General features: G+C 43.8%; 1 protein-coding gene across 1 annotated transcript; it reads right to left on the bottom strand.

Annotated features, from left to right (window-relative positions):
* Nucleotides 1–1,001: 1,001 nt before the first annotated feature.
* On the bottom strand, nucleotides 1,002–25,647 carry PLAC8 (placenta associated 8). The gene is made up of 5 exons (XM_084882409.1): nucleotides 25,562–25,647; nucleotides 14,312–14,440; nucleotides 11,923–12,047; nucleotides 3,186–3,299; nucleotides 1,002–1,211 (listed from the first exon to the last, which is right to left on the bottom strand). Exons 2-4 carry the CDS (start codon nucleotides 14,409–14,411, stop codon nucleotides 3,195–3,197), a joined length of 330 nt encoding a protein of 109 aa, XP_084738535.1. The 5' UTR covers nucleotides 14,412–14,440; nucleotides 25,562–25,647; the 3' UTR covers nucleotides 1,002–1,211; nucleotides 3,186–3,194.
* Nucleotides 25,648–27,857: the final 2,210 nt, after the last annotated feature.

The following is a 27,857-nucleotide window of genomic DNA, read 5'->3' as shown; positions in this document are numbered from 1 at the left end:
ATGCAAATTAGCCAGATCACCATCACGTCAGGACCAAACAGCAGGGACCTGAGGCTGCATGGTGCCTGGCCAGGGAGAGAGACCTCAGGCCGTGCACTCCTACCCTGTGGAGCTTGACAGGGGGCCTCAGGCTGCACCCCTCACGCGGCAGGGCTTGATCAGGGATCTCAAGACCCACCCCCACCCAGCACTGGGCCAGCTGGTGTGAGCTGCGGCTCCAGCACTGGCAGCAGGTGGGAGCAGGGCTGGCACTGGCAGCAGGTGCAAACACCCAGCATGACTGCGGCCCGCAGGAGCAAATAATTTTGAGTAACCACCAGAGGCTCCCCTGATAACAGCAGCCGGCACCCCACCATGGTCCGGTGCCCCTGCTCACCTCTCCACCATCCTGCCCACCATGTTCTGTGCTCTGCCACCTGCTGCCAACGCCTGCCATGTTCCACGCACGCCCCCTGGTGGTCAGCGCACATCTCCGTGGTTGTGTCTCCCCCCCGGCCCCCCCCCCCCCCGTTTGGTCTATTTGCATATTAGGGATTTATATGTAGACTATGGCTACTGATGCCACATTAGCCTGAGGGGAGGAGTTGTGTGGAGATGACTTCGGGGAGGATAGAAATGCCCAATGGGAATTTCAGTCAGGAGTTTTGTGATTTAAAACAGAAATCCTCTCTTTTGTTTATGTAATCTACAGTAAACTCCACGTCGTTGGAGTGGGTTTACTTTAAAAGACCGCGAATAAGTGCCAGATGCCACTCAGGCTCCCAAAGGGAGAGGGCCACACAGGGTAACGCCCAGCCCCCACGGGAGAGAAAATCCAAAGTAATAAAAGCTTTTTACTCGACAACATTTTAAAAACCTTTGTGTGGAAACACATCTAAAGGTAGAAAAGTAGAATAAAGAATCCCCTCCTACCCATCATTCAACTTTGACAACCTTGGGTTCGTTTTTTAAAAAGTTTATTGTAATTACCCATGAGGCCGTTTTTAAAGACACAAGAACTGTTGAGGGAATCAATGTTTTTAATGGCAGTTATCTTATAGAACAGCACTGGAAACATATATCTTTAAAAATTAACTGGAAATAAAAATGTTCTGAAGTCATTTGAAACCATACGATTAATTGCATTAATTTCCAATATTTGAGGCGAGATAGCACTTAATAAATGCAGCATTCCATCCCAGCGTTTTCTTTCACCACAATGTAAATTTTACCTGTATGAATCAGAGAGAGAGAGAGAACAAATGAATGAAAAATTAGGGTTTATTGGTCCCATCTTTCTTTAGATGATTTTATTCCAAATATCAAAACTTCTATTCCACCCATACTGCACTGCCAAACTTTTACATATTTAAAATCTACATCAAACAATGGCTCCTGGTTCAATACAGTTTATTAGGAAGAATCATGGCCACCAGTTAAGACTGAGATGAGCCTCCTAGGCTAGGGCTTCAATTTTTTTTTTTTTTTTTGCTGAAACTTGTGTTCATTTTTTATTCACAATATGTGTCAGGCACTATTGCTAGGTGGTTGAGAGTAGACTGCCACAGTTAAAGTCTGTGACCAAATGACAATGAATCATCAAACATGTGAAGGTAACAGAATCTAAAGAGCAGAGACCTAAAACAATCGTTTTCATCATGACTAGACCAGTCAACTGCCACATTCTAATTCCTCAGGGGCTACTTTGTGTGTGTTCTTTTTTTAAAATATATTTTTATTGCTTTTTTAGAGAGAGGAAGGGAGAGGGATAGAGAGTTAGAAACATCAATGAGAGAGAAACATCAATCAGCTGCCTCCTGCACGCCCCCTTCTGGGGATCGAGCCTGCAGCCAAGGTACATGCCCTTGACCAGAATTGAACCCGGGACCTTTCAGTCCATGGCCTGATGCTCCATCCACTGAGCCAAACCAGTCAGGGCTCAAGGGCTACTTTGGCATCAAATTCCGAGTCAGGTTGGTAACATAGGCCTTTAAAAAAGCATCACTGTTGCCCTGGCAGATGTAGCTCAGTGGGTTGGGCATCATCCTATGCACCGAGAGGTCGCTGCTTGGATGCCTGGGCAGAGCACCTGCCTGGGTTTCGGACTCCATCCCCAGGAGGGGGCATGCAGGAGACAGCTGATGGATGTTTCTCTCTTCCCTCTACCTTCCTATCTCTCGCAAATCAATAAAAACCTTTTTTTTTTTTTTTTTTTTTTTTTTTTAAAGCAACATTGCCTGGGAAGAGAGATAACAGTCAATTCTGAGTAGGTAGGGTATAATGATATGAAAACTCTCCATCGTGGCTTTGCTTGAAAGTGAGTTGAGCATTTTGGTCATTGAGGGACGCCATGTAAAAACAATCAGAAGGCAAATGGCACTACACATGAAACACACCGAAGCAAGGCTCATGAAGAGGCCGCTGCTTTGTGCCGCTGTGGCAGAAAGAGCTCAGAGAGAGAGACAGGTAGGTGCCAGCATCAGCCAATCACACACCTGAGCGCGCCACTCTGATCGAGGGTTTTTACAGAGAATGGCCATTTTCGGGTGAAAGATACACTCTGATTGCAAACGTAACGGGGACTGGCGGAAGAGATCGAAAGACAGGACTGGATAGGCCATTGCCTCCGTGCCTGAGAGGAAGAGGAAGACGTGAGAAGACTAAAGATGCGATCAGGCACTTTGGATAACTCGGAGGATTGTCCACACATCATTTATAGAGACTAAAAGGGTTTCCCGCTGCTTTGAAGAATGAGTTATTATTTTAACACTGGTGCTGACTGGAACACATACGTAGGCACATTTCACAGTCACACAGCATCGCGTCTCAGTTGGTTACTGCTGGTGGCCGTGGATTTGAGATCCAGGCTTAAACAGGTGACTATCCAGTCGTGCAGATATCTCTGCTACCTTACGTTATGGGGTATCTAAGGTGGTTAGGGTTTATTTGATCCATCTCAGGGCACTCCTGTGGTGGCAGACAGCTTTAAAGAGTCACACAACTCCTACGCAGCTAGGCTGAGTCCTCTCAATCCGGGCTCCGGAAAGGGATGGCCCGCTGATTGGCATGGGCTGGCAATTAAAGACCATGGGCCCTCCATTGGTTAAGGAGCATCTCATGTCTCTCTGAGACCGTACTAAGGAAATAAAAGACGGCTTTGGAATTTTATGTTGATACTTATAAACCAAGAATTCCCACCAACATACCAAACATCTTTAGAAAGCATTCATATGTTTTCTTTTTTCAATGTCTCTCTTGAGTTGGCAAAGGGCACAATTCGGGAAGCACCACAGCATCATGAAATCATTGCAAATGGATCCCTGTTTTAAAGGAAACACAAAACAGACATGTGAGTCCACAAACACAGTCACACAATTTCCTGCATTTGCATAGCTTTCCCAACCCCTTTAAAACATATATTTTGTCCCTCGTCACCAGAATTCTGTGACCTTATCCCCAGGTTTCTGATGACCCAGAGAACTTAGAAGACCATCTAAGATCACATAGCAAATTGGTGGCAGTGCTTGGTCTTTCTGAAATAAGGTTCCCTTTAAAGCAAGTTGGTGTAATGCACCAATTTTCCTAGAGTGGGTGAGCAGTGCCAGACCCAGCCTCATCTTGCATCCCTCAGCCATTTTCCTTGGCTGCTCTCATGTTCTGCGAGGGAGAAAGTCTGAAGTGAGAGAGGGGCATATAGTTATAAGGGGTGGGGGAGGAAGAAGGGAACCAGTGATGTTTGGGAAAGCCTCAGCATGGGCTACGCTCACAGTTCTGAGAGCCCTCTCTCTGGAAGGGTCCGGGTGGGCTCTCACTGACCATCCGGCAGAGAAGCCCTTGGAGGAAGCTGCTATGTGCGGGAGGCACCAGGTGATCCACGAGGCTCTAGTCTGACATCCAGATTCTGTGCTGCTGTGACTCGATGGACTGAAATAATTCTGAGCTCCATCTTTTCTGATAGTGCTAATTTTTTTTTTAAAGTGCTCAGCTGTGCAAAGGCCTCTGCCTTTATTTTATTTTATTTTATTTTATTTTATTTTATTTATATATTTTATTGATTTTTTACAGAGAGGAAAGGAGAGAGATAGAGAGCTAGAAACATTGATGAGAGAGAAACATCGACCAGCTGCCTCTTGCACACCCCCCAACTGGGGATGTGCCCACAACCAACGTACATGCCCCTGACCGGAATCGAACCTGGGACCTTTCAGTCCGCAGACTGACGCTCTCTACCACTGAGCCAAACCAGTTTCGGCAGATAGCGCTAATTTTTTTTTTTTTTTAAAGTGTTGAGTAAATACAATTCTTATAGTGTGAGAAGAGAGAATATGAGGAAGAAAGAGATAGCTATGGTAGATTGAGTTTATAAGGGTTAGGAGCTCCTAAATGTTGAGATTATGAGTGCTCTATTCTTCTTCTTTTTAAAATCCTCACCCAAGGATATATTTTCCATTGATTTTATTTTATTTTATTTATTTTTTTTTGAGAGAGAGTGGAAGGGGGCCGGGGGGAAGAGAAGAAAATACATCTATCGATGTGAGAGAAACACATCCATTGGTTGCCTCCTGCACACACCCTGACCTGGGGATTGAACCCACAACTGAGGTATGTGCCCTTGACCAGGAATCGTACCCAGGACTGAGAAAAACTGGCCAGAGCAAGTGCTCTATTTTTTTTTTTTTTATGAAAAATTTTCTGTTGCTACAGTGATTTTGATTCTCATCTACCAGAGTAAGCATATGGGGGAAAAGGGGACAAATGAGTAGCAATGTTAAAACTCATCTAAAGTTGTGCCCCTTGTCAGAGGAAGCAACGGATATTCAGTCTGAAGAGAATTCAGTCTTGTAGCCTTCTCTTTTTCTCTGATAAATAATCCACAGTTTCTTTAATCTTTCCTCATAGGACTTGTGCTTCTCAGTCTTTAATTCATTGTTTACTTTTTACTTTTAAAAATCTTTTAAACCTTCATTAAACCACCATTATGCAAAAAAAAAAAAAATCCTCATTTAGTAATGAGACAGTGTCTATGCTCTATCTATTTACCTCAGATAGTTTAAAAAAAAATATATATATATATCCCTCCAATTGATTTCAGAGAGAGTAAGGAAGAGGGAGAGAGAGTAAGAATTATCAACGATGAGAGAGGATCATTGATTGACTACCTCCTGTATGCCACCTAATGGGGATTGAGCCTGCAACCCAGATATGTGCCCTGACCAGGAATCGAGCCATGACCTCCTGGTTCATGGGTTGATGCTCAACCACAGAGCTACACTGGTCAGGCTCAGGTAGTTTTTAGGAGTAAAAATCCCACTATTATTTGCTGAGATACCTAGGGAAACTTAAGAGAAAACACAACCTGATTCTAAGTATGTTTCATAATATACATATAGAGTCTATAGAGAAGAAAAGATGTTCCTTTTTCAAAGAAAGAGGAAATGAAGTACAGATCGGTATCATGTTGAAGTTAATAAGGGATACAAATGCCTGGAGGGGAACAGCTTCTTGGGAAATGGGTGCCACAAACAAAGACTCTGCATTCACCACTCTGCTTGATTAATTGGGACTAGTACTCCTCTGGTTAAATAGGGTCGTCTTGTTATCAGCACTATTTACAGATCCATTGACTGAGCGAATAAATGAATGGCTTGCGGAACATGGCTGACCACACATTTACGCAGGAAGGCAGGATGATCAAGTGGGAGAAACCAGACATTTGGAGTTAGAATCAACCAGCATTTCCATGTTCTGTGACCTTAAGCCTGTTTCACTCCTGGTTTCCATATCTATAAAGTGGAGACCCTAGCCCTGGTGCCACACAAAGCTTTTAAGTAGTAGATGAGCAACTATATGTCGAAATCCTATCCCAGCAGATGGCAGCTGTGGCCTTTCTCCTTCTCTCCAGCAGAGGCTGTGCCCCTCGCTGGCCTAAGGGATGCTGTGTTAGCTGCTCCATGAAGGGAGGGGCCAGTCAGTCAGAGGCTGCACTGTAGCAGCCCCAGGATAGTTTGCATAGATGTAAAAAGGAAACAAAACAGAAAACACAAATTAGTCCTAGGACTTACTTGCCATTACCTACATATAAATTGATTTCAGAGAGGAATGGAGAGAGAGATAGAAACATCAACGATGAGAAAGAATCATTGATTGGCTGCTCCTGCATGCCCCCTACTGGGGAGCGCGCCTGCAACCCGAGCATGAGCCCTGACTGGGAATGTAAACCCTGACCTCCTGGTTCAAAGATCACTACTCAACTTCTGAGCCATGCTGGCCGGGTCTTACTACCATTTTAAAGGTCTGTTACAAGGAGGAAAATACACAGTCTATAAATACACTTATTTAATGTATGCCGAGAATTCTGTCATAGAATCCTAGACCTAGAAATGACCTTAGAATCATCTTGCACAACTTCCTCATGACAGATGAGAAAACCGATGCTTCCAAATGATTCTCCAGAGACTCAAAAAAAAATTAGCTATTTGCTAAGCTGTACCCAGAACTTTTATCATAGAGAGTCCAGCTAATTGCTCCTTCTCTCATACCTTTTGGGGTTTGGGACCACTTTGAGAAATCCGCTCACGCCCATATACATAACTACAAATACATGACACTTTGCCTGTAATTTCAGGAAGTCCACGGGTCAGTCACAAAGGTAAGGACTCCTGTGTGTTATCGGCCTTGTGAGTGGCACCCCTGAGAGCTGCAGGGAGTGCTGAGTCAGGCGCTGAGCAAGCACAGAGGAGAAATGGAGCCAGGCCTGAACCCACCCCGGCCCGGGGAAATCAGCTGAGTCATGTTCTGAGATAAGAACAGAAATGATAACTGTTATTTATTGAGCACTATTACCTGCCTTTTCCGTGCCTTATCTTAGGTAACTTTTACTACACCACCGTAGTGAGGCGTCATTCTTGCTGTTTTATCAACGAGGGAGCCAAGGTTAGGGAGATTAAAAACTTTCTCTCCTCACAAGGGAGCAGTGAGAGGGCGGATGATAAGTTTCCAGGAACAAGAAGCCATCATATCCGTCTTTGTTTAGAACACGTCAGTGAGTTCCCGGTTCACTCGGAGTAAACATTCTTATATCCTCCAAGGCCCTTGCTAATGCTCTGGCATCATCATCTTCTATGCCACACCCCACACACTCAATTCCTCCCCCCCCCACCACCCAATTGTTTCTGGATGGAACATTCCAGCTAAATTCTACTTCATGGCCTCGCTTGGATCTATCTTTTCTTCCCGGGCCCTTTTCAGGTGCATCACCTTTTAGGTCCTCCCTTTCTGACAGAGGTCTTTCCTGATAGCCCTGTTTAAAATTAGAAACCCCAACACTCCATTCCTCTTCCTTGCTTTACTTTTCTCTGTGACACATCACCGTCCTATATATTTTACTTTTACTGAGTTATATTGTAGCTGTCTTTTCCCATTAGAGTGTAAGATCTGCCATTGGCAGCCATCGCAATAATAACTGATGCAGGCAAGAAACTTCAATGCATGTTAGAGTTAGTGGGTGAAAGTTTGATGGAGAACAGGATATTTACATCTCCCCTATGAGATCCTTATCTATCTATCTATCTATCTATCTATCTATCAAACCTTAATATGCAAATAGACATGGAACAACCAAATAATGGTCTCTATGACGTGCGCTGATCACTCACAGAACATGGTGAGTGTCGGCAGTACGCGGCAGAGTGCAGATTATGGTGGGTGTTGGCCGCAGTGGGACGGTGGAGCAGATGAGTGGGGGCACCAGACCAAGGTGGGGTGCCAGTTGCTGTCATTGGGGGAGCCTCTGGTGATTGCTGAAAATTCTTTGCTCCCATGTGCCATGGTCCTGCCCAGCATTCACACCCCCTGTCGGCACCTGGTGCTGGTCCTGATCCCTTGGTATGTCAGCAGGTGCAAGCGGTTGCCAGCCCCAATTGCCCCTGAGGGCTTCTCCAGCTCATCCTGCTCCTGAGGGGTGACTGGGGCAGCAGCTGCCTCTTGCACCCCCTGCTGGTGCTGACCCCAATCGCTCTGTGCCATCAGTGGGTGCGAGTGGAACTGGCACCATCAGTGCATCGGAGTGGCAGCAGGAACAAGGCTGCCAGCAGAGAGGAGACCCAGGGCCACAGCAGGAGGGGCTGGGTGGGGCCTAGAGGATGGGCTAAGATCTGCCCCTATGCCCAACACAGCCTCACAGCCCACAGTTCTTTTCTTTTTTGTTTTTTTAAATAAATTTTTATTCAGATTATTACAATTGTTCATCCTTTTTCACCCCATAGCTCCCCTCCACCCAGTTCCCACCCCACCCTCTGTCCTTACCTGCCCCCTACTCCACTGTCCTCATCCATAGGTGGATGATTTTTGTCCAGTCTCTTTCCACACCCCCCACACTTCTTTCCCCCCAAGAATTCAGTCCACTCCCTTTCTATGCCCCTGATTCTACTATATTCACCAGTTTATTCTGTTCCTCAGATTTTTTTTTATTCACTTGATTTTTAGTTTCACTTATTGATAGATATGTATTAGTTGTTCATATTTTTTATCTTTTCTTTTTTCTTCTTCCTCTTCTTAAAGAATACCTTTCAGCATTTCATAAAATACTGGTTTGGCGGCGATGAACTCCTTTAGCTTTTTCTTGTCTGTGAAGCTCTGTATCTGCCCTTCAATTCTGAATGATAGGTTTGCTGGGTAGAGAAATCTTGGTTGTAAGTTCTTGCTATTCATCACTTGGAATATTTCTTTCCACTTCAGTCTGGCCTGCATAGTTTCTGTTGAGAAATCAGCTGATAATTGTATGGGTGCGCCCTTGTAGGTAACTGTTTTTCCTTTGTGGCTTCTATGATTCTCTCTTTGTCTTTTGCTCTTGGCATTTTAATTATGGTGTCATCCTCTTTGGATTCCTTTTGTTTGAGGTTCTGTGTGCTTCCTGGACTTGTAAGTCTATTTCTTTCACCAGGTGGGGGAAGTTTTCTGTCATTATTTCTTCAAATAGGTTTTCAGTGTCTTGCTCTCTTTCTTCTTCTGACACCCCCATAATTCGGATATTGGTTCGCTTGAAGTTATCCCAGAGGCTCCTTACGCTTTCTTCATATTTTTGAATTTTTTTCTTTTTTCTTTTCTGGTTGGGTGTTTTTTGCTTCTTTGTATTTCAAATCTTTGACTTGATTCTTGCGATCCTCTAGTCTGCTGTTGGATCTCTGTATAATATTTTTTATTTCAGTTAGTGTATACTTAATTTCTAGTTGGTCCTTTTTCATATCCTCGAGGGTCTTGATAAATTTATCAGCCTTTTCTAGAAAATTCTTGAAAACCTTATAACTGTGGTTTTGAACTCTATGCAGTCATTTCCCCCCCTCCATTTCCTTCATTTGTGACCTGCCTCTTTGTCTCTGCATTTTGGCTGCTTCCCTGTGTTGATAGAGTGGCTTTGTGTGATAGGTGTCCTACAGGGTTCAGTGGCTCAGCCTCCCCTATTACCTGAAGTGGACACTTTTTGTGGGCTGTGTGCACAGTCTTGTTGTAGTTAAGCCTTAATTGTTGTTGGAATCACTGGGAGGAATTGACCTCCAAGCCAATTGGCTGTGAGGATCAGCTGTGTCTATGATGGAAGAACTTCTGTTGGAGATACTCTTATGAGACAAGACTTGCAAAAGCCTCTGTGCTCAGTTTGAATGGGGCAGAGTCTTAGGGTGGAGCAAGCAACAATGGCTTCATAGGACCAGATCTCAGGGTGCAGCAAACCACAATGGCTTCCCTTCTGCCCTGTCCTAAGAGGCCCCCAGGTATCAGTGTTCTGTGGTAATTGCTGCAAGCACCTCTGAGAGAAAGCTGCCCTCAAGTTTTGCCCGCTGCCAGACAGTCCAGTTTCTTCCCCAATGAGTCTGGGTCCCCAGAGTCTTGCCAGGAACTGAAGTTCAGAACAGTCAGGAGCTTTTGTCTCCCTCCCAATTGAGAAAGCCAGCATCGTACTCAGTTGCCAGCCCTCCCTATGTACACACCTCTGTACCTCTGCCTTCTGTAGCTCCTGTGAGACTCAGTGTGCTTTTCTCTTTCCTTCTAGTTGTAGAATTTTCACTCAGCCAGCCTTCCTGTGGTTCTGGATGATGTCCGTTTTGTCTTTTAGTTGTAGTTTTGAAATTGTTGTCGAGGCAGCAAGTTTAGGGTGTTTACCTATGACGCCATCTTTGTTTCTTCCCCCATAGTTCCTTTCAAGGTGCACAAATTCATGCACTGGCCCTTAGTACATTATAAAGAGGAAAATAGCAACTTTATAGTAGATGGTCCTGGCAGACACTATCTTAACAAAGTGATCAAAGTTAACATCACACATAATGGGGTAAATGGATGTCATGTGCTTCCTGATACAATGTATGGCAAACACAGCACAGCTTCTGTGGAGTTTCTGCCAAAAGTGTACAACCTAATCATTGGAAACATTTGACAAATCAAGCTGAGGGATAGTCTATTGATCTATGTTCCTTAAAATAAATAAACAAATAAACAAATAAGAACAAAGAAAGACCAAGAAACTGTTTCTTATTGTATGAGACGAGGGGTGTGACAACTGAATACAATGTGTGATCCCAGATTGCTTTCATTTTCATCTAAAGCAGTGGTTGGCAAACCGAGGCTCACCAGCCACATGTGGCTCTTTGGCCCCTTGAGTGTGGCTCTTCCACAAAATACCACGTGGGGGCTCACACAGACAGTGTGATTGAAACTTCGTGGCCCATGTGCAGAAGTCGATTTTCGGCTCTCAAAAGAAATTTTAATCGTTGTACTGTTGATATTTGGCTCTGTTGACTACTGAGTTTGCCGACCACTGGTCTAAAGGATGGTGTTGGGATAATTGGTAAAGTTCAAATAAGATCTACAGATTAGCCTCTAGTCTTGTATCAATGTTAAATTCCTGATTTTGATAATTGTTTTATGATTATATAAGAAAATGTCCTTGTTGTTAAGAAATACGCTGAAAAAGGTAATAGTGCAACAAGTTTGTAATATATCCTCAAATGATTCAGGGGAAAAAATAGATAAGGTAAAGAGAAAAATAAAACAAGTGTGGCAAATTTTTACTACTTGGGGGATCTGAGCAAAGGGTATTCAGGAAGTCTTTGTACCATTTTTGCAACTTTTCACTGAGTCTAAAATTATGTTGAAAGGGCTTAAAAAATAAATGAATGTAGACTTCATGATGATAAGGAGTTTGATTTCCTTTATTCAATGACATGTCTCTAGCATCTGCAATGGCAATTGGCATGTTCTATGTATTCAGCAAATTCCCATTGAATAATGAACATCTGCCTATGACTTAACTAGATTCTAGGTGCTCAGTGGTCCCTTAAAAAAAATAAATTAAAAAAAAAATATATATATATATTTGATTTTTTACAGAGAGGAAGGGACAGAGAGAGTTAGAAACATCGATGAGAGAGAATCATTGATCAGCTGCCTCCTGCACACCTCCTACTGGGGATGTGCCTGCAACCAAGGTACATGCCCTGACCGGAATAGAACCCAGGACCCTTCAGTCCGCAGGCCTAACTGGCTAGGCCAATGGTCCCTTTTTAATGAATGAATGATTGCTTCAGAGTCACCAATGAGGCCAGCGGGACAGCATGGGAAGGATGCCCTGGACTCTCATTTGTACCCAAGGCTCCGTGGGAAACTGTCCCCCACCCTGCAGGCTGCAGGGCCCAAGTGACTCTGGGCATAGCCAGGAGAGGCTAAGGGTCCCTTGCCGGCCTCTGCCCTCACCTACTCACCACCAGCATCTATTGGATCAATAAAGTATTTTATTATACATATATCCCGAAGTACAGATAGCCACCCTGCCCCCGTAAGTCACTTTATCGTGCAGGGTGGTAACGGGGAAAAGACCAGGTCAGGGCATGCAGGTGAGGAGGGCGGTCGTGGGCGCCGGGGCTGCCCGCCTCTCGGGGACGGAGGGTCACTCACCGGGATGCCGTACCGCGTTCGGTACAGGGTCCTCATGGCCACAGACGCTCCGCACAGGCAGCATTCGTCCATGTCCGAGGCAATCTGGCACGAAAGGCACAGCGGGAAGAACGTCCCGCAGAGGCCTGGGTGGGAGGAAAGGCACAAGGCAGTGAGGCCAAGGCATCTGGTCTCCACGGAAGCACACCGCCCTCCAACGGTGCTCGCCGGGGAGCTGGCCTCTGACCCTCTGAGCAAGCAGTGCGGTCCCTCCTCTGTGCGGTCCCTCCTCTGTGTGCACTGCTCTGGGCCCGGCTGCCCGGGGGTTGGGGAAATGTGCATGTCATAACATCAGGCCAGGTTTCATTGCAAAAGCTTCTGCCTTGTCAACCCGAGCACGTGAAACGGATCTCTCTTCCCGGCCCTAGTTGATGTTCGGGCCACGATTGTTTGTAGGAAGTTTGTTGGTGCCAAAATGAGAAAAGCAACAGGGACTAGGTTTTAGGTGGTCATGCGGGCAAAGAGCCGGGCCCTGGTATGGACATGAGGACGGAAGCAAGCAGAAGTTAAGGGATAGGAGCACGGAAAGCTTAAAAAGCTGGCTGCAATGTCACTTTAAGGAATCTGTGTAAGACAAAAAGCGGGCCTAGGGGAATGGCAAAAACAAGAGACGGTTCTCAAACATGCTCTGAGTAAAAGTCTATTTTGGAAAGCTCTGAGGTGGAGTTTTCTTTTTTTTTTTTCCTTCTTTTTTTAATATACACTGAGTGGCCAGATTATTATGATCTGTGAAAGCATAATAATCTGGCCATTCAGTATATATATATATCCCAGTGCATGAATTCATGCATGGGTGGGGTCCGGCCAGCCTGGCCAGGGGAAGGGACATAGGTGGTTGGCCAGCCTGCCTGCTGGTCGAACTCCTGGTCGAGGGGACAATTTGTATATTAGCCTTTTATTATATAGGATATATACTGAGTGGCCAGATTATTATGCATTTAGAGATCATAATAATCTGGCCTCTCAGTGTATTTTTATTGGTTTCAGAGAGGAAGGGAGAGGAGAGAGAAATAGAAACATCAGTGATGAAAGAGAATCATTGATCGGCTGCCTCCTGCACCCCCCCCACTGGGGACTGAGCCTGCAACCTGGGCATGTGCCCTTGACCACAATTGAACCCGAGACCCTTCAGGCCGAAGGCCTTTGCTCTATCCACTGTGCCAAACCAGCCAGGTCTGAGGTGGAGTTTTGATAATGCTATACTCCCAATGAGATAAGAAAGTCCTTGCTTTTTTTTTTTTAAATTTTTTTTTATTGTTTTATTGTTTTACACAAAAGGCTATCTCTAATGAACTTGGTACCTCCATCATGTACCAAAAAATAAAAGTAAAAATAATTTAAAAATAAGGGGGCTGTTTCTCAAAGACACTGGAAAGATGTTCCACACAAAGCATTTGCAGCTCATATGACAGTAGACTCTGAAATAAGGAAATTTTTCTCATGCAAAAGTGTGGTTGGTAATGCAAAATAATTATGTTAGTAAAATAAAAACCTGCACTGCTTCCTGAAATGGGACAGCCCCGAGAGTACCACTGGGGTACAGAAAGCTGGAAAACAGTCAGCTTCTCAGGAAAGGAAGAGTAAAACTGGAGAATCATGTCAGGAACATGGTGAGCCCAGCCAATGTGGCTCAGCAGCTGAGTGGTCGCCCTATGAACCAGGAGGTCACGGTTCAATTCCCGGTCAGGGCAAATGCCCAGGTTGCAGGTTCGATCCCCAGTGTGGGGCATTTAGGAGGCAGTCAATCAATGATTCCTTCTCGCCATTGACATTTCTTCTCTCTCTCCTTCTCCCTTCCTCTCTGAAATCAATAAAAATATATATTTTAAGAAAAGAACATGGTGATCATAAAGAGGTGAGACATTTAAAAAAAAACGTGATTGATCTAAACAAGGATCACATACTCAAGGTGAGGCAGGTAAAATAAATGTGTGAGGTAGGTTGGAAAAACCCCAAAACAGTGGATGGTGAACATAAATATGGCGAACTGCAGAGTGAGAATCCTTTTTTAGGGGCTTGGCTAGTACTGTGCCGCGTGAGAATGGGAACTCATCTTTCCAGATTTTTCCAAATTTTCAAGAGAAGCTGGACATCTGGATCGAAAAGCTAGATTTTCGTGTGAAATCTGATTTTTAGGTGGTTGCTACTATATTAAAATTAGTACATCAAGAAGGCTCATTATGTATGGGACAAACACAACACACCTGGTGGCGAAATCCACCCTGGACTTCTGAGTTAGAGAGTGAAACATAGAACTCAACGATAGGATAAACAAACCACTTCTTTGTTATGCTAATAACCTGCATTGTTACCGGCAGTCCAGGGGAAAGCGAAGACAGGGTGCACTTACAAATCCCCATGTCGTTGCAGCAGTCAAAGGTGCCAGTTTGCCAGTCACTGACCGTGGAACCGCCCGCACCATATCCTGGCTGCGTAATAACTGGGTTCATTTTTCAGGATCCCTTCAAAAGGTCGCTGCCTGTAAAAAGAAACCCAAAGAAGTATTAGTTCAATATAATATGGATACCAGTCGAGAAGGCTTTTCATCACATCTCCCCTGTGGAAGGGGGCTCCCGTTCTCCTAACAGCGCCTGACATTTGCAGGCTGTTATGATTATCTGGAAGTTAAAACCATCAAGTTAAGGGGATGGAGGCTTCTTCTCTCTCAGGTTTTCTGTTGTTTTCTCCCCCACCCTGCCCTTCACTGACCAGCAAGATTATTTTGTTGTTGTTCCTTTTTTTCAAGGCAACCACCCTGAACAATGTCTATTTTACATTTGAAGTACTTCTTTTTTATTATTTTTTAATATATTTTATTGATTTTACACAGAGAGGAATTGAGAGGGAGAGTTAGAAACGTCGATGAGAGAGATACATCGACCAGCTGCCTCTTGCATGCCCCCCACTGGGGATGTGCCCGCAATCAAGGTACATGCCCTTGACCGGAATTGAACCCGGGACCCTTCAGTCTGCAGGCCGATGCTCTATCCACTGAGCCAAACCGGCTTTGGCTGAAGTGTTTCTATTTAATAGCGATTATAACCAGTCTTTACATTGTCTCAGCTGTTCCCTAAGAAAATTCTGAGATAGAGTTCTTCGCTTTTCCATAAAATTGTTATTAAAACAGATGCTTCCAACGATTGTCAGCTTTCATGTGTGATTATTAGTGATATCCGGATAGCTAAAGTTTTAATAGAAGACCCCTGTTACTTAGAAAAAAACAGCAACATTCAGTTTCCTTTGGTGAAGATGTCAGGTCGGAATCTGAAAGAAAGAAAAACCCACTGGTTGCAAAACCGCTAGGAAACACTGTCTCTCAAACAAAGTGGTGCTTATACTTTTTATATTTCACCCTGCGATCAGGGCAAGTCTCCTAAGCTCCTGCTCAGTCAGTACTCTCAAAAGAGAACATGTGTTTGTTTTCACAATTACCAACGTTCAACGTCGCTGCTTTACCATGTCAAATCTGACCACAGTACTGTGCTCTGCAGTCCTGGTCCCTGCCCACTTCCAACACTTCCCTTGACTAGTTGCAAGGAACCCCATTGCCCCCCATTGTCTTGGGCTTTGCTGCCTTCAGTCTTCCTCCACTGGTACAGCCCCAGTCAACAATTCTATCAATACACTTCCCTATCCGGGCCGCACACTAGGTTCATCCTTAGGGCTTGGTTAAAAAGACAGATTCTTGCTTCTGATTGAGTAGTCTGGGGTGAACCTTAGGTGTGTAAAATTTTTAAGAGATTATTCTGATGCAGCCACTCCGGTGGCTACAATGATGTGTCATTTCACTCTTCCTCGGCCCTTCCTAATGCATTTTCTTAGCTTTTCACCATGTCCTGCTCCTCTTCCGGGGTGATTCTGTCGACTCAGATCTGTGGCTGTTATCAGCTGATCTCCACCAAATCTGAGTCCGTTAAAAAAGGGACCAAAGTTCTCTCGAATAATAAAAGCCAGGGCACTTTGAACTGCCCTAGAAAGAAGTCTCTAATACTTGCTATCAAGAACTTGCTTTATGACCCAAAGGGGACACTAGCCAGCTTAACACTATATAATTACAGTCAAAGCCCCCAGGAATCATGTTTGAAACTGCAATGTATAGGTAGATAATTATCTAGAATCCAAAGATCTTTCTCCTCTTTGCTTAATTGGGAGGGTAATGATACCTTTTTTTTTTTTTAAATTCAGTTTTAATTTTTTTTAAAAAAAATATATTTTTTTATTGATATTTTACAGAGAGGAAGGGAGAGAGATAGAGAGCTAGAAACGTCGATGAGAGAGAAACATCAACCAGCTGCCTCTTGCACACCCCCTTCCGGGGATGTGCCCGCAACCAAGGCACATGCCCTTGACCGGAATCAAACCCGGGACCTTTCAGTCCGCAGACCGACGCTCTACCGCTGAGCCAAACAGGTTTCGGCCAGTTTTAATTTTTTAATTTTATTTTATTTTATTGATTTTGTACAGAGAGGAAGGGAGAGAGATAGTTAGAAACATCGATGGGAGAGAGTCATCGATCAGCTGCCTCTTGCACACCCCCTACTGGGGATATGCCTGCAACCAAGGTACATGCCCTTGACTGGAATCGAACCCGGGACCCTTCAGTCCCCAAGCCGACGCTCTATCCATTGAGCCAAACCGGTCTTGGCTGATATCTTTTTTGATAATGCAGGAAAACATATGGCTAGGTGGTACAGCAGAGACTATTAGCCAATAGGGAAAAAGCAGCAAAGGGCTGTCCAGAGACTCCTGTCCACGTGCAGTATTGTGGAGACAATGAATTAGCAGAGAGATGATGGTTAAGAGTCCTGAGAATGGCCCTCGCCAGTTTGGCTCAGTGGATGAGAGCATTGGCCTGTGGACTGAAGGGTCCTGGGTTTGATTATGGTTGAGGGCACATGCCCAGTTTGCAGGCTCGATCCCCAGTGTGGGATGTGTAGGAGGCAGCCTATTCCTGATTCTCTTTCATCATTGATGCTTCTCTATTTGTCTCCCTCTTCTTTCCTCTCTAAAATCAATAAAAAAATATTTTTTAAAAAAGGTCCTGAGAATGGATAGTATTGCCTTGTCTAATCAAGTGAATTTAAACTTGTGCAGTGTAAGGCACAAAGTTTTAAGTGTTTGTATAGTAGTATTTTGTAGTTCTGGTTGTAATGGGGTCTTATTAATAAAACTAGAGGCCCAGAGTATAAAATTAGTGCACAGGAGGGGTGTCCCTCACCCCAGCTTGCACCCTCTCCAATCTTGGACTTCCTGAGGGATGTTCAACTGCTCATTTAGACCAGACATCTCACAATCCAGTACTGTTGGCTCCCAACCGCTCACCTGCCTGCCTTCTTGATTGCCCCTAATCACTTCTGCCTGCCAGCCTGATCACCCCCTAACCACTCTCCTGCCAACCTGGTTGTCCCTAACTGTCCTCTCCTGCAGGCTTGATCACCCCCAACTGCCTTCCTTTGCAGGCCTGGTCCCTCCCAACTACCCTCCCCTGATGGCCATCTTGTGGTGACCATCTTATGTCCACATGAGGTCAGCCATCTTGTGTGTTGGAGTGACATTCAATTTGCATATTATTCTTTTATTAGATAGGATAGAGGCCTGGTGCATGGGTGGCGTCCAGCTGGTTTGCCCTGAAGGGTGTCCTGGATCAGGGTGGAGGTTCCCTTGGGGTGTGGAGTGGCCTGGGTGAGCGGCTTATGGTGGCTTGCAGGCTGGCACGTCCCCCAGTGACCCAAGCGGAGGCCCTGGTATCTGGGATTTACTTATCTTCTATAATTGAAACTTTGTAGCCTTGAGTGGAGGTCAAGGCAGGCCAGGGCAGGTGGAAAGCTTGGCGTCCTCCATTGCCAGGGAAACCCAAGTCTCCTGATCTCTCTGGGGCCGCAGCCATCTTGGTTGGGCTAATTTGCATACTCACTCTTGATTGGCTGGTGGTCGTGGCTTTTGGGTGTAGTGGAGGTACAATCAATTTGCATATTACTCTTTTATTAGATAGGATACTCTACATAGCAGATATTTTCTACTGGTTTCTGTCTACAGACATTTTGTCTTAGAACACCACTGTCATTTTGCAAACTAACATGTGTGTTATAACTTATTCAATCCAATAGAAAATGTGTTTGTAATCAACAAATGTTCATCTTATTTTTAAAACTTTAGCATGGGTAAGAATCACATGAATCTTAATCAGCTTGTTAAGAATGACACATTCCTAGAAATTTAGATTTAATAGGCTTAGAAAGGGATTGAGGAATCAGTATCTATATATATAAAAGCCTAAGCAACCATTATGACTGAACAACCAGAATGACCAGAATGACCAGTCAACCAGGCCTATGAAGTGTACTGACCACCAGGGGGAAGATGCTAAACACAGGAGCTGCCCTCTGGTAGTCAGTGAGCTCCCACAGCCAACCTCCCATGACCCCTTCCCCCTGCTTGCCCCCTGATCGGCCCTGATCAGGAGGCCAGCTGGCCAACTTCTCATAATCCCTCCCCCTGGCAAGCCAGCCCCCAGATAGGCCTCAATTGCTGGGCAGGCCAAGGGATCTCACCCATGTACGAATTCATGCCTAATAAGTGCTCAAGTGTCTTAATAAGTGCTCAAGTGTCTCTTTTTTCTTTTTAAAACATATTTTATTGATTTTTTACAGAGAGGAAGGGAGAGGGATCGAGTTAGAAACATCAATAAGCAGCTGTCTCCTGCATATCTCCTACTGGGGATGTGCCCGCAACCAAGGTACATGCCCTTGGCTGGAATCTAACCTAGGACTTTTTATTCCACAGGCTGATGCTCTACTCACTGAGCCAAACCAGTTAGGGCCCAAGTGCCTCTTAATGGAGGGTTGATACAAAAAGTGAGAATAGTGATGGGGACCTGACACTATTAGTATCATTGCCTAATCTAACTGCTTTTAAATCTAAATTGTATTTTTTTCAACAGAGAACCAGGGAACTCTTTGGGGCAGGGCTGATGGTCAGCCACTGCTGTTTGCTCCACCCTGGTGATTCCATGAGACCCCGCCTTGCCCCGCCCAATTTATAACCCCACCCAAGCTATGTGCAGAGACTTTTGCATTTGAATGGCCTGGTTGTTTGCAATCTAAAAGCTAACATACTGCAGCTGGGTCAGAGAGCCCCAAAGTCTCCAAAAGAAGGCCTAAAGCTGGACAGCAGCTAGCATTGGTTCACAGCTGGGCCTCATCTGGGCACCTCAAAACCCTAAACAAAGAGGAGGAAACTTCAGATCTCTCTGTAGCTCCTGCTGGGTGGCCCTAGACAGTGGCTGACTTTGCACCTCCTTAGAGTTCCAGGAGCCAGTGTACCCAGTGGTCAGAGTGAGATTAACCAGATTACAACTCTTCACATCCATTAGGGACACACTCAGGGGGCAGACTCAGTGAGCGCCAAAGCCCCACTGAAGCAAGTCTTGCCTCATAAAGGTATCAGCACAGAAGTTCTCCCATTGTAGACACAACTGATCCTCATAGCCAATTGGCCTGAAGGTCAATTCTTCCCAGTGATACTAACAGCAATTAAGACTTAACTACAACAAGACTGTGCACACAGCCCACAAAGGGGTGCACCAAGAGTGTTTACCTCAGGTAATTGGGGAGGCTGAGCCACTGGGCCCTATAGGACACCTAGCACACAAAGCCACTCTATCAACACAGGGAAACAGCCAAAATGTGGAGACAAAAGAGGCAGGTCACAAATGAAAGAAATAGAGGAAAACAAATGACTGAATAGAGTTCAAAACCACAGTTATAAAGTTTTCAAGAATTTTCTAGAAAAGGCTGATAAATTTATCAAGACCCTCGAGGATATGAAAAAGGACCAACTAGAAATTAAAATCAGATTATTTAGATTATTCCGAGAAACACATGGATGCATAATCTTTGACAACCCTCCATGAATAATGTTTTCACCAGCTGGGGTTTGATAAGAATTGGACAGCAGTGAAGCTGAAGTAGAAGTCTGTGGCAAGAACCTGAGTTCAGATTCCCAACTAGGGATGCTTATTATTCATAGGAGCAGGTATGCAGAAGGAGAGGCACATAAGGCAAGTGCATTGTTATAAAAATTAAAAGATGCAACCAGGACAACACAGAGGGCCACCCTAATAGCCTGTAGGTGAGCGAATCAATGGCTGTTCTAATTCAGCATGGAGACCAGCTAAACGCATGCCTGTAGGAAAGCCTTTGTGTCCTCAGAAACCAAGTGCATTGTTATAAAAATTAAAAGATACAACCTGGACAACACAGAAGGCCACCCTAATAGCCTGGAGGTGAGCGAATCAATGGCTGTCCTAATTCAGCATGGAGACCAGCTAAAGGCATGCCTGTAGGAAAGCCTTTGTATCCTCAGAAACCAGCTCTGAAACCTTATTAGCAGGGGACCAGTGGAAACATTTAGAAAAACAAATTAGCCAAACACAGGCTACAATTGATATTAAGCAATCCATTTAGAACAAGCTGATAGTGTTTTTTAAGCAGTACATTTGTGCCAGCACTTATGAGTTACATGAGATGGATCAAAGTCCCAAGGTTCCACATCACAAAGCCTGAAAACCTTTCATATCAGATGTTGACAAACCCACCCACTATGATAACAAAACATACAGCGAAACCCAGTGGAGTCTAATTTTAAGAAATGTAACTTCCTGGTTAGCAGAAGTAAAACAATTACAACATGAAACCTTAGATAATGTAATAAGTTCACCTCTTAAAAATACCAACCACTTGGCTCCATTGGGATTCTGATCCATTGGTCTGGTTGGAGGGGATTAGTGGCCTTGCAATTAGTATTTTTAATGCTCCCCCAGAGATGCCAAGGAGCAAGGAGGATAGAGAATCACTGTATTGAAGGAAATCTATCCAAAGTGAGGATTTGAGTATTGAAAATGTGGAGTTTAAGTCTTTTATACAAAAACTAGAGGCCCAGTGCATGAATTCATGCATGGGTGGGGTTCCTCAGGGTGGCCTGTGGGGATTGGGCTGAAACCAGAAGTCCAATGCCACCTGCAGCTCCAACCTGCCTCTCCCGCTTATCCCAGCCCAAATGTGCCTGCTGCAAGCTTGCACCCAATCAGTCCCGATCAGGAGAGGCTTGGGCACCACCAGCACTTGCCAACCATGAGCCCTGTGTCTGGTGCCCTCCTGAGGGGAGTGGCCTGCGGGATTGGGCTGAAACTGGCTCTCCAACATTCCCTGAGGGGTCCTGGATTGTGAGAGGTTACAGGCCAGGCCGAGGGACCCCACAATTGCACTATCGAGCTGGAGAGGGACTGTGGGAGGGCTGGAGGGCATGTCTGTCCCCGTCTCACCCAGTCCCAATTAGCCAGACCCCAGCAGCCAGCTAACCTACCAGTCGGAGCATCTACCCTCTGGTGGCCAGTGTATATAATAGCGACTAGCCAACCGGTTGACTGTGCCCCTTGGTGGTCAGTGCACGTCAAAGCAAGCATTTGAGCAGCCTTAGCATATCATTAGCATTTTGTGCTTTGATTGTTTTGAACAATTGGTCACTGGATGACTGGACACTTAGCATATTAGGCTTTTATTATATAGGATAGTTTCACTCCAAACATGTATAATTTTAAAAATTTAGTTAAAATAACGTGGTTAATGAAGACAATCTAAAATTCCCTCCCCCCCAAAAAAAATATCAGAAGAAAAAAATCTCTACTAAATCCACCATACATACCAATCCACTATTGACACTTGTGATGTACATCCTTCCATTTAGTCTAATAAAAAAAATACTTTGGGTGTGAGTCTGTGTTTTCATGAGGATACTCCCAAATGTGGCACTAAAACCATTTCTCCTACAGTGCAGATAAGGCTGCTTCTCTTGCTGTTTGTTAGATTGGGATGCAAGTACTCATCTCTTTTAAAAAGTAGTGTATCCAATCATTGTGCTTTAACTCAGAATTATTATCTGATTAGTTGTTATCTCTACCATGACTCTTTGAGCTGGTGTAAAGGAGAGAGAGTATTACTTTCTAAGAAAGTTCAATTTGTATTCTTCCTACAATTTATTTATATTTGTAAAATTAAGTTAAAATACGATTGATTGAGTGAACGAATATTTTGAGTTACCTTAAAAGTCCCAATTAATATGCAAGTATCCTGAAAACACTCACCTAAAATTAGATTCCTCATTTAAGCAATTATTTCCCCAGACTCAAGTCTTGTCTTTATTCTGTTTCTCTCTTCTTATCTTTCTTGAAACTCGTCTCCAACAGGAGCTCAGCAGAGAAGAACCCCAAAACATATCACCAACTCCTGAACTTGCAGAGGGCTTGGTTCTACCCCATGCTTATATCAGGTCATATCAACAGCATAGCAGGCCTACAGATGTCTCAGATGTAGTATTTGGGCTAAATGAACCCAAAGACCTATGAAGTACAACACTGTTATTTAAAATTATCTGTAATTCAAATCTGAATGGAATTGTCAATCCTTTGAATTATGCAGGATGAGCACTTCCCTGGTGATTCAATACAGCTAATGGCTGCCTCTATTTTGGTACAAGACATCTCAAAGGGGCTTGATTTTTATTATCATTATTTTTTTATAAGCAGTCAAGTTTGTTAAATGATTTTAAAGTTTGTTTTATTGTGTGTGGGGGGAAGAATCTCCTCTACTCACGTCCTCCAAATTGTATTCATGATTGAGTAAAGAGGGTTAAGATAGGTCTGGTCTGTAACCATAAAATCAATGATTGAAACTTCTAGAATATTGAATTTGAGTAGTGACTGTGATCTATAACTTGAACAAATACCATCCAATATTGTATAAGAAGATAACAAAACCATTGGTGAGTGCTCTAGTTGGTATATAGATGAATCTCAAAACATCAATGAAAATACAATTATCTGGTGGCCAGAAACCACTTAAGTAATGGCCAATTTAATTCAGGAAAAGGCAGCAGCCTTTAAAAACACTTGCTTATAAAATATTTATTTTCTCTAAAAGCTTCCAGATGTATTCTTCCAGATCAGGGTCTTGGCAGTAAGAGGGGCAGCCAGTAAATTCATACACATTTGTGTCATTTTCACTCCCCCAAGTAAAAGCTCAAGTGAGTTTCAATGCAGTGTTGAAGTGCTAATTTTTCCATAAAACTGATGACCAACCATGTAGTGCCTGCCTAGGACTCTGGTTTACTCTGCGTTTCATTAACACATTCAAGTGCTTTTAGGGTTGGTTACCTCTCAAGAGGTAAACAAGGCACAGCCTTAGGCACTGTGAAGCTGGCACAATAAAGTAAAATGAAAGAGAGAAAAATTTGGACAAATACTTAGTTTCCCCTTTCCAAATAAATGTAACCCTTGAGAGAAATAAGCATAGTGGTACTGGACTTATTTATGTCTGAAGAGATGTGGACCAGTAGCAGCCACATGCAGGTAAGGCCTCTAAAGATTCCAGTCTGGCCCTGGTTATCATAAAAGGCCGGCTGTTTTCACCTGAGATCCAAAGCGTGCTGGTCATTCATCTATTGCAGTGTTTCCCAAACTTCTCTCATGATGAGAATCACCTGGTGGAGTTGTTAAAATACAGATTCCTGAATCCCAAAAATTCTAGTTTAGCACTTCTTAGTTGGGATTCAGGAATTTGTAGTTTAACAACTCCACCAGGTGATTCTCATCACGAGAGAAGTTTGGGAAACACTGATCTAATGTTACTGTGCAGTTGGAAGCTGTGAGGGTTAGGCAATTGTGGCATATTGTGTCATAGAGGTAAAGGGTAGTATTCTATCCTAACACAGTGTCTGCTCAATAGGTATTAAAAAAACACCCACCAAAAAGAAAGAATGAACAAACATACGAATAAAGCAACTGTAAGTCCCATACACATAATTTTGGAGTCTCTAGACTAGATATCCAAGATATTAGAGATACCACCACTCAACCTCACCTCCCTGGTAAATACCATCTTTATCAAATGTGTTTGCCATAGGGACCTGGAAGTTAAAAGGAGAAAAAAGAAGCCTCTTTCCCTTCTTTCTTTAAACCAGGCAAGTGAGAAAAGCTAATAATTCCCTCAACATGTGAAAGCAATTATATCTGCCTTGGGGATACTGCCGATAATAACAGGCTACACACCAGGAAAGATAACACTTGGCCAGATCAGGACGATTTCAACACATTGTTTTTGTTATATAAAAACAAAGATATTTAGAATTAACTTCTGACAACAAAGCAATAATAAACCTTAAAATGACTGAAACAGAAATCGCCCCCACCCTCAGCAAAACCAATTTCAACAGCAAATCTTGAAACCCATCCTATCTAATAAAAGAGTGATATGCAAATTGCCGTCCCTCCAACACACAAGATGGCTGCTCCCATGTGGTCAAAGATCCTGTCCCCAAGTGGACACAAGATGGCTGCCACAAGATGGCCAGCAGGGGAGAGCAGTTGGGAGAGACAAGACCTGCAGGGGAGGGCAGTTGGGGGCGACCAGGCTGGCAAGGGAGGGCAGTTAGGGGCAATCGGGCTGGCAGGGGAGCAATTAGGCATCAATCAGGCTGGCAGGAGAGTGGTTAGGGGATGATCAGATTGGCAGGCAGAAGTGGATAGGGGCAATCAGGAAGGCAGGCAGGTGAGCAATTGGGAGCCAGCAGTCCTGGATTGTGAGAGGGATGTCCGACTGCCCATTTAAATGGGCAGTCAGACATCCCTTGAAGGATCCCAGTTTGGAGAGGGCACAAGCGAGGCTAAGGGATACCCCCCAGCCCTATGCACAAATTCCTTGCACTGGGCCTCTAGTTATAAAATAAGAGAGAAGCCAGAGAAAGACAAGAATCACATGATCTCACTTTTATATGGAATCTAATGAACAAAAATAATCTGACAAACAAAATAGATCCAGCGACAAGGAAGCATGAACAGACTGAGGATTTTCCGAGGGAAGGGAGTGGGGGAAGAGAAGAGACCAACCGAATAACTTACATGCATATAGGCATGACATATGGACACAGACAATAATGGGGTGAAGGCCTGGGGATGGGACAGGAGTGGGGAAGAGGGGGTCACTGGGGAGGAAAAAGGGGACATCTATAACACTTTCAACAATAAAGATAAATTAAAAACAACAACAACAAAAGTGTGGGGAAAAAAGAGAGAAACTTCCTAGAATGAATTTACAATAGTGTTTAAGCACTCCAGTCTTAATGGTGATGCAATGATTTCTTCTTTAATGATTAAAAACATTTTTTTCTTCTTAAAAAAATGGGTCTTCTCATGGCACATTTTAAAGAAAAGGTCACGATATTCACAGACTTAAGAATCACTACTGCCAAACTGAATGTAAAAGACAATTTCATGCTGCAGACATGTGGGTTTTTAAGGTTACCCTAGAGTTAACTCCTACTATTCAATTCTCCTTTTGCTTAATATAGTTACATGGTAATATTTTATTTGCTCTATATTTTATATATATATATATATATATATATATATATATATATATATATATATACACACACACACACACATACACACACATTATATATATGTATTTATTTTGAAAGCGGAAAGGAGAGAAAGACACAAGATTTGCAAAATGGAAAAGGCACACTGTATTGCAAAAATACTCACCACACAAAGGTAACTGTAGAGAGCAGCAGCCAGGTCAACCACTGGGAGGCTCAGGAACACAAAACTAAGTGCTCTGCTGCTTCAGCCTGGGGTTATAATAACCAAGGGTGGGGTTAGGGGTGGGGACAGTTAGGAGGTGGGACTGCAGGAAGGAAATCTTGCCAAAATGGTCTCTATTACTTCTGCACTTAGGAATGTTGACACTGTATTTTGTCTAATTGCATTTATTTTTGTGACCTTTGCTTGATAACATCTCTCCCAAAGACAGCAAGATTTATTCAGGATTGGGCAAAAACACATTTTGTGAAGGCCCAAAGCTTGTATATTTACTTAGGATTTCTATAATTCATTTATTTCCTAAGGTATTTAAGGTTCTGGAAACATTTTTTTGTTTGTTTGTTTGTTTTTTGTTAGTCCTCACTGGAGGATATTTTTCCCATTGATTTTTAGAGAGAGTGAAAGAGAGGGAGGGAGAGGGAGAGAGAGCAAGAGAGAAACATCAGTGCGAGAGAGACACATCAATTGGTTGCCTTCCTTCTGCATGCACCCAGACTGCGGCTAGGGACTGAGCCTGCAACCCTTTGGTGCATGGGCTGATGCTCTAACTACTGAGCACACTGGCCAGGACTTGGAACATGTTTTAAAGTAAGAACTGGGCAGCTGGTCTTAGTTAGGTCTCAACAATGCTAAAGAGATATCCAACCTTCCTCTTGCCAGGTTACTGGGACTTTTGTTCAAAGCTGATGGCATGAGCAAGGGAAGACATTGTAGGGTTAGGGGCAGAGCAGGGACATGGCCACTAGCATGGTGGAGCCGCCGGTCTGGTGCCAGTGTGGAGTCTGAATTCTCAAAGGCAAGACCGACATCAGGAAGCTCCCTCAGGGGTAGCTCCACAGAGAGGGCAGGGCAAAGAGGGCGGGGCAGGGATGGAAAAGAGAGAATGGATTTAACTGAGAAATAGGAAATGGCAGTTCTTAGGAACTGGGCAGCGGGATGGAGAGGGAATGAATCATTAGGTAGGCACATAGACACGCATTATCGTATATAAAAACCTTAATGGCTTCTGGTGTGGACAAAACAATGTGTTAGTTTAGCTGAGGTTAAAATGTCCTTCGTTCCTCGGAGTGATTCTTACGAGTTGTGTTTTCTTTCATGGGTTTAAACGTAAGATCCGAATGACTCACATCGACTGAAACTTTGTTTTATCTTCTCCCTGGTCAGACTTGTGTGCAGAGGGTGTTGTTCCTGGAGGTGGAAGGTAGTGGAAAAAGATCCTGGATGCTTATCTCAATGTCTACTAACATTCACACATACCACATAGCAGGACACTATTTCTGCATAATAAATGCTGTCTGTCTTATTTCAAGAGTGTAATAACCACTCACTAGTGTGTTTAGGTCACTAGACCAAGGAGGTAGGTAGCAAAGGTCCCTGTCTTGGAAGAGCTCACACATGGAAAGTGCAGCCTGTATAGAAAATATGCTTGGGCCGAAACCAATTTGGCTCAGTGGCTAGAGTGTCGGCCTATTGACTGAAAGGTCCCAGGTTCGATTCCAGTCAAGGGCATGTACGTTGGTTGTGGGCACATCACCAGTGGGGGTTGTATAGGAGGCAGCTGATCGATGTTTCTAACTCTATCTCTCTCCCTTTCTCTCTTTGTGAAAAATCAATAATATATATATATATATATATATATATATATATATATAAATAAAATATGCTTGGGATCTTACGGAGCAAGAGGTCATCAAATTCTAGGCCACACTATAAGGATCTTGGGCAAATGTCTTCCTTTAAAAAAGCTGTGACTTATTGAGTGCCTATTATGTGCTAAGCACAAAATCATTTTATTTTGTGAATATATCAAGATACAGCTTCACCACTTGATATTCATAGGAACTCCAGTTGCCCAAGGACCCTATGTGGATAATTTGGTCTGTGTCAAGAATCACACATACCTGTCCTGGACACTTTTCTCTGGGAATTGGTCACCAACCACTACTTCTACCCATTTCTCAGTCCGTAAGCTGAGATTTGGCCATTAAATGAAATTAATAATGTGACACCAAGCCTATGTTTCACAGAAGTTCATGGTTTTCCATCACACTCATGTGCTGCTTAACAATGGGGCTAGCTTCTGAGAAATGCACCATTAGGTGATCTCTTCATTGTGCAAACATCACAGAGTGCACCAACACAAACCTAGGAGGTGTAGCCCACTGCACATCTAGGCTCTCTGGGATAGCCTATTGTTCCTGGGTTACAAACCTGCACAACATGCGACTGCAATGAATAC

The sequence above is a fragment of the Pipistrellus hanaki genome (genome assembly GCF_964339955.1).
Source record: "Pipistrellus hanaki genome assembly, chromosome: 1".
Lineage (NCBI taxonomy): Eukaryota > Metazoa > Chordata > Mammalia > Chiroptera > Vespertilionidae > Pipistrellus > Pipistrellus hanaki.
This window is presented reverse-complemented; position numbering and strand designations above follow the sequence as displayed.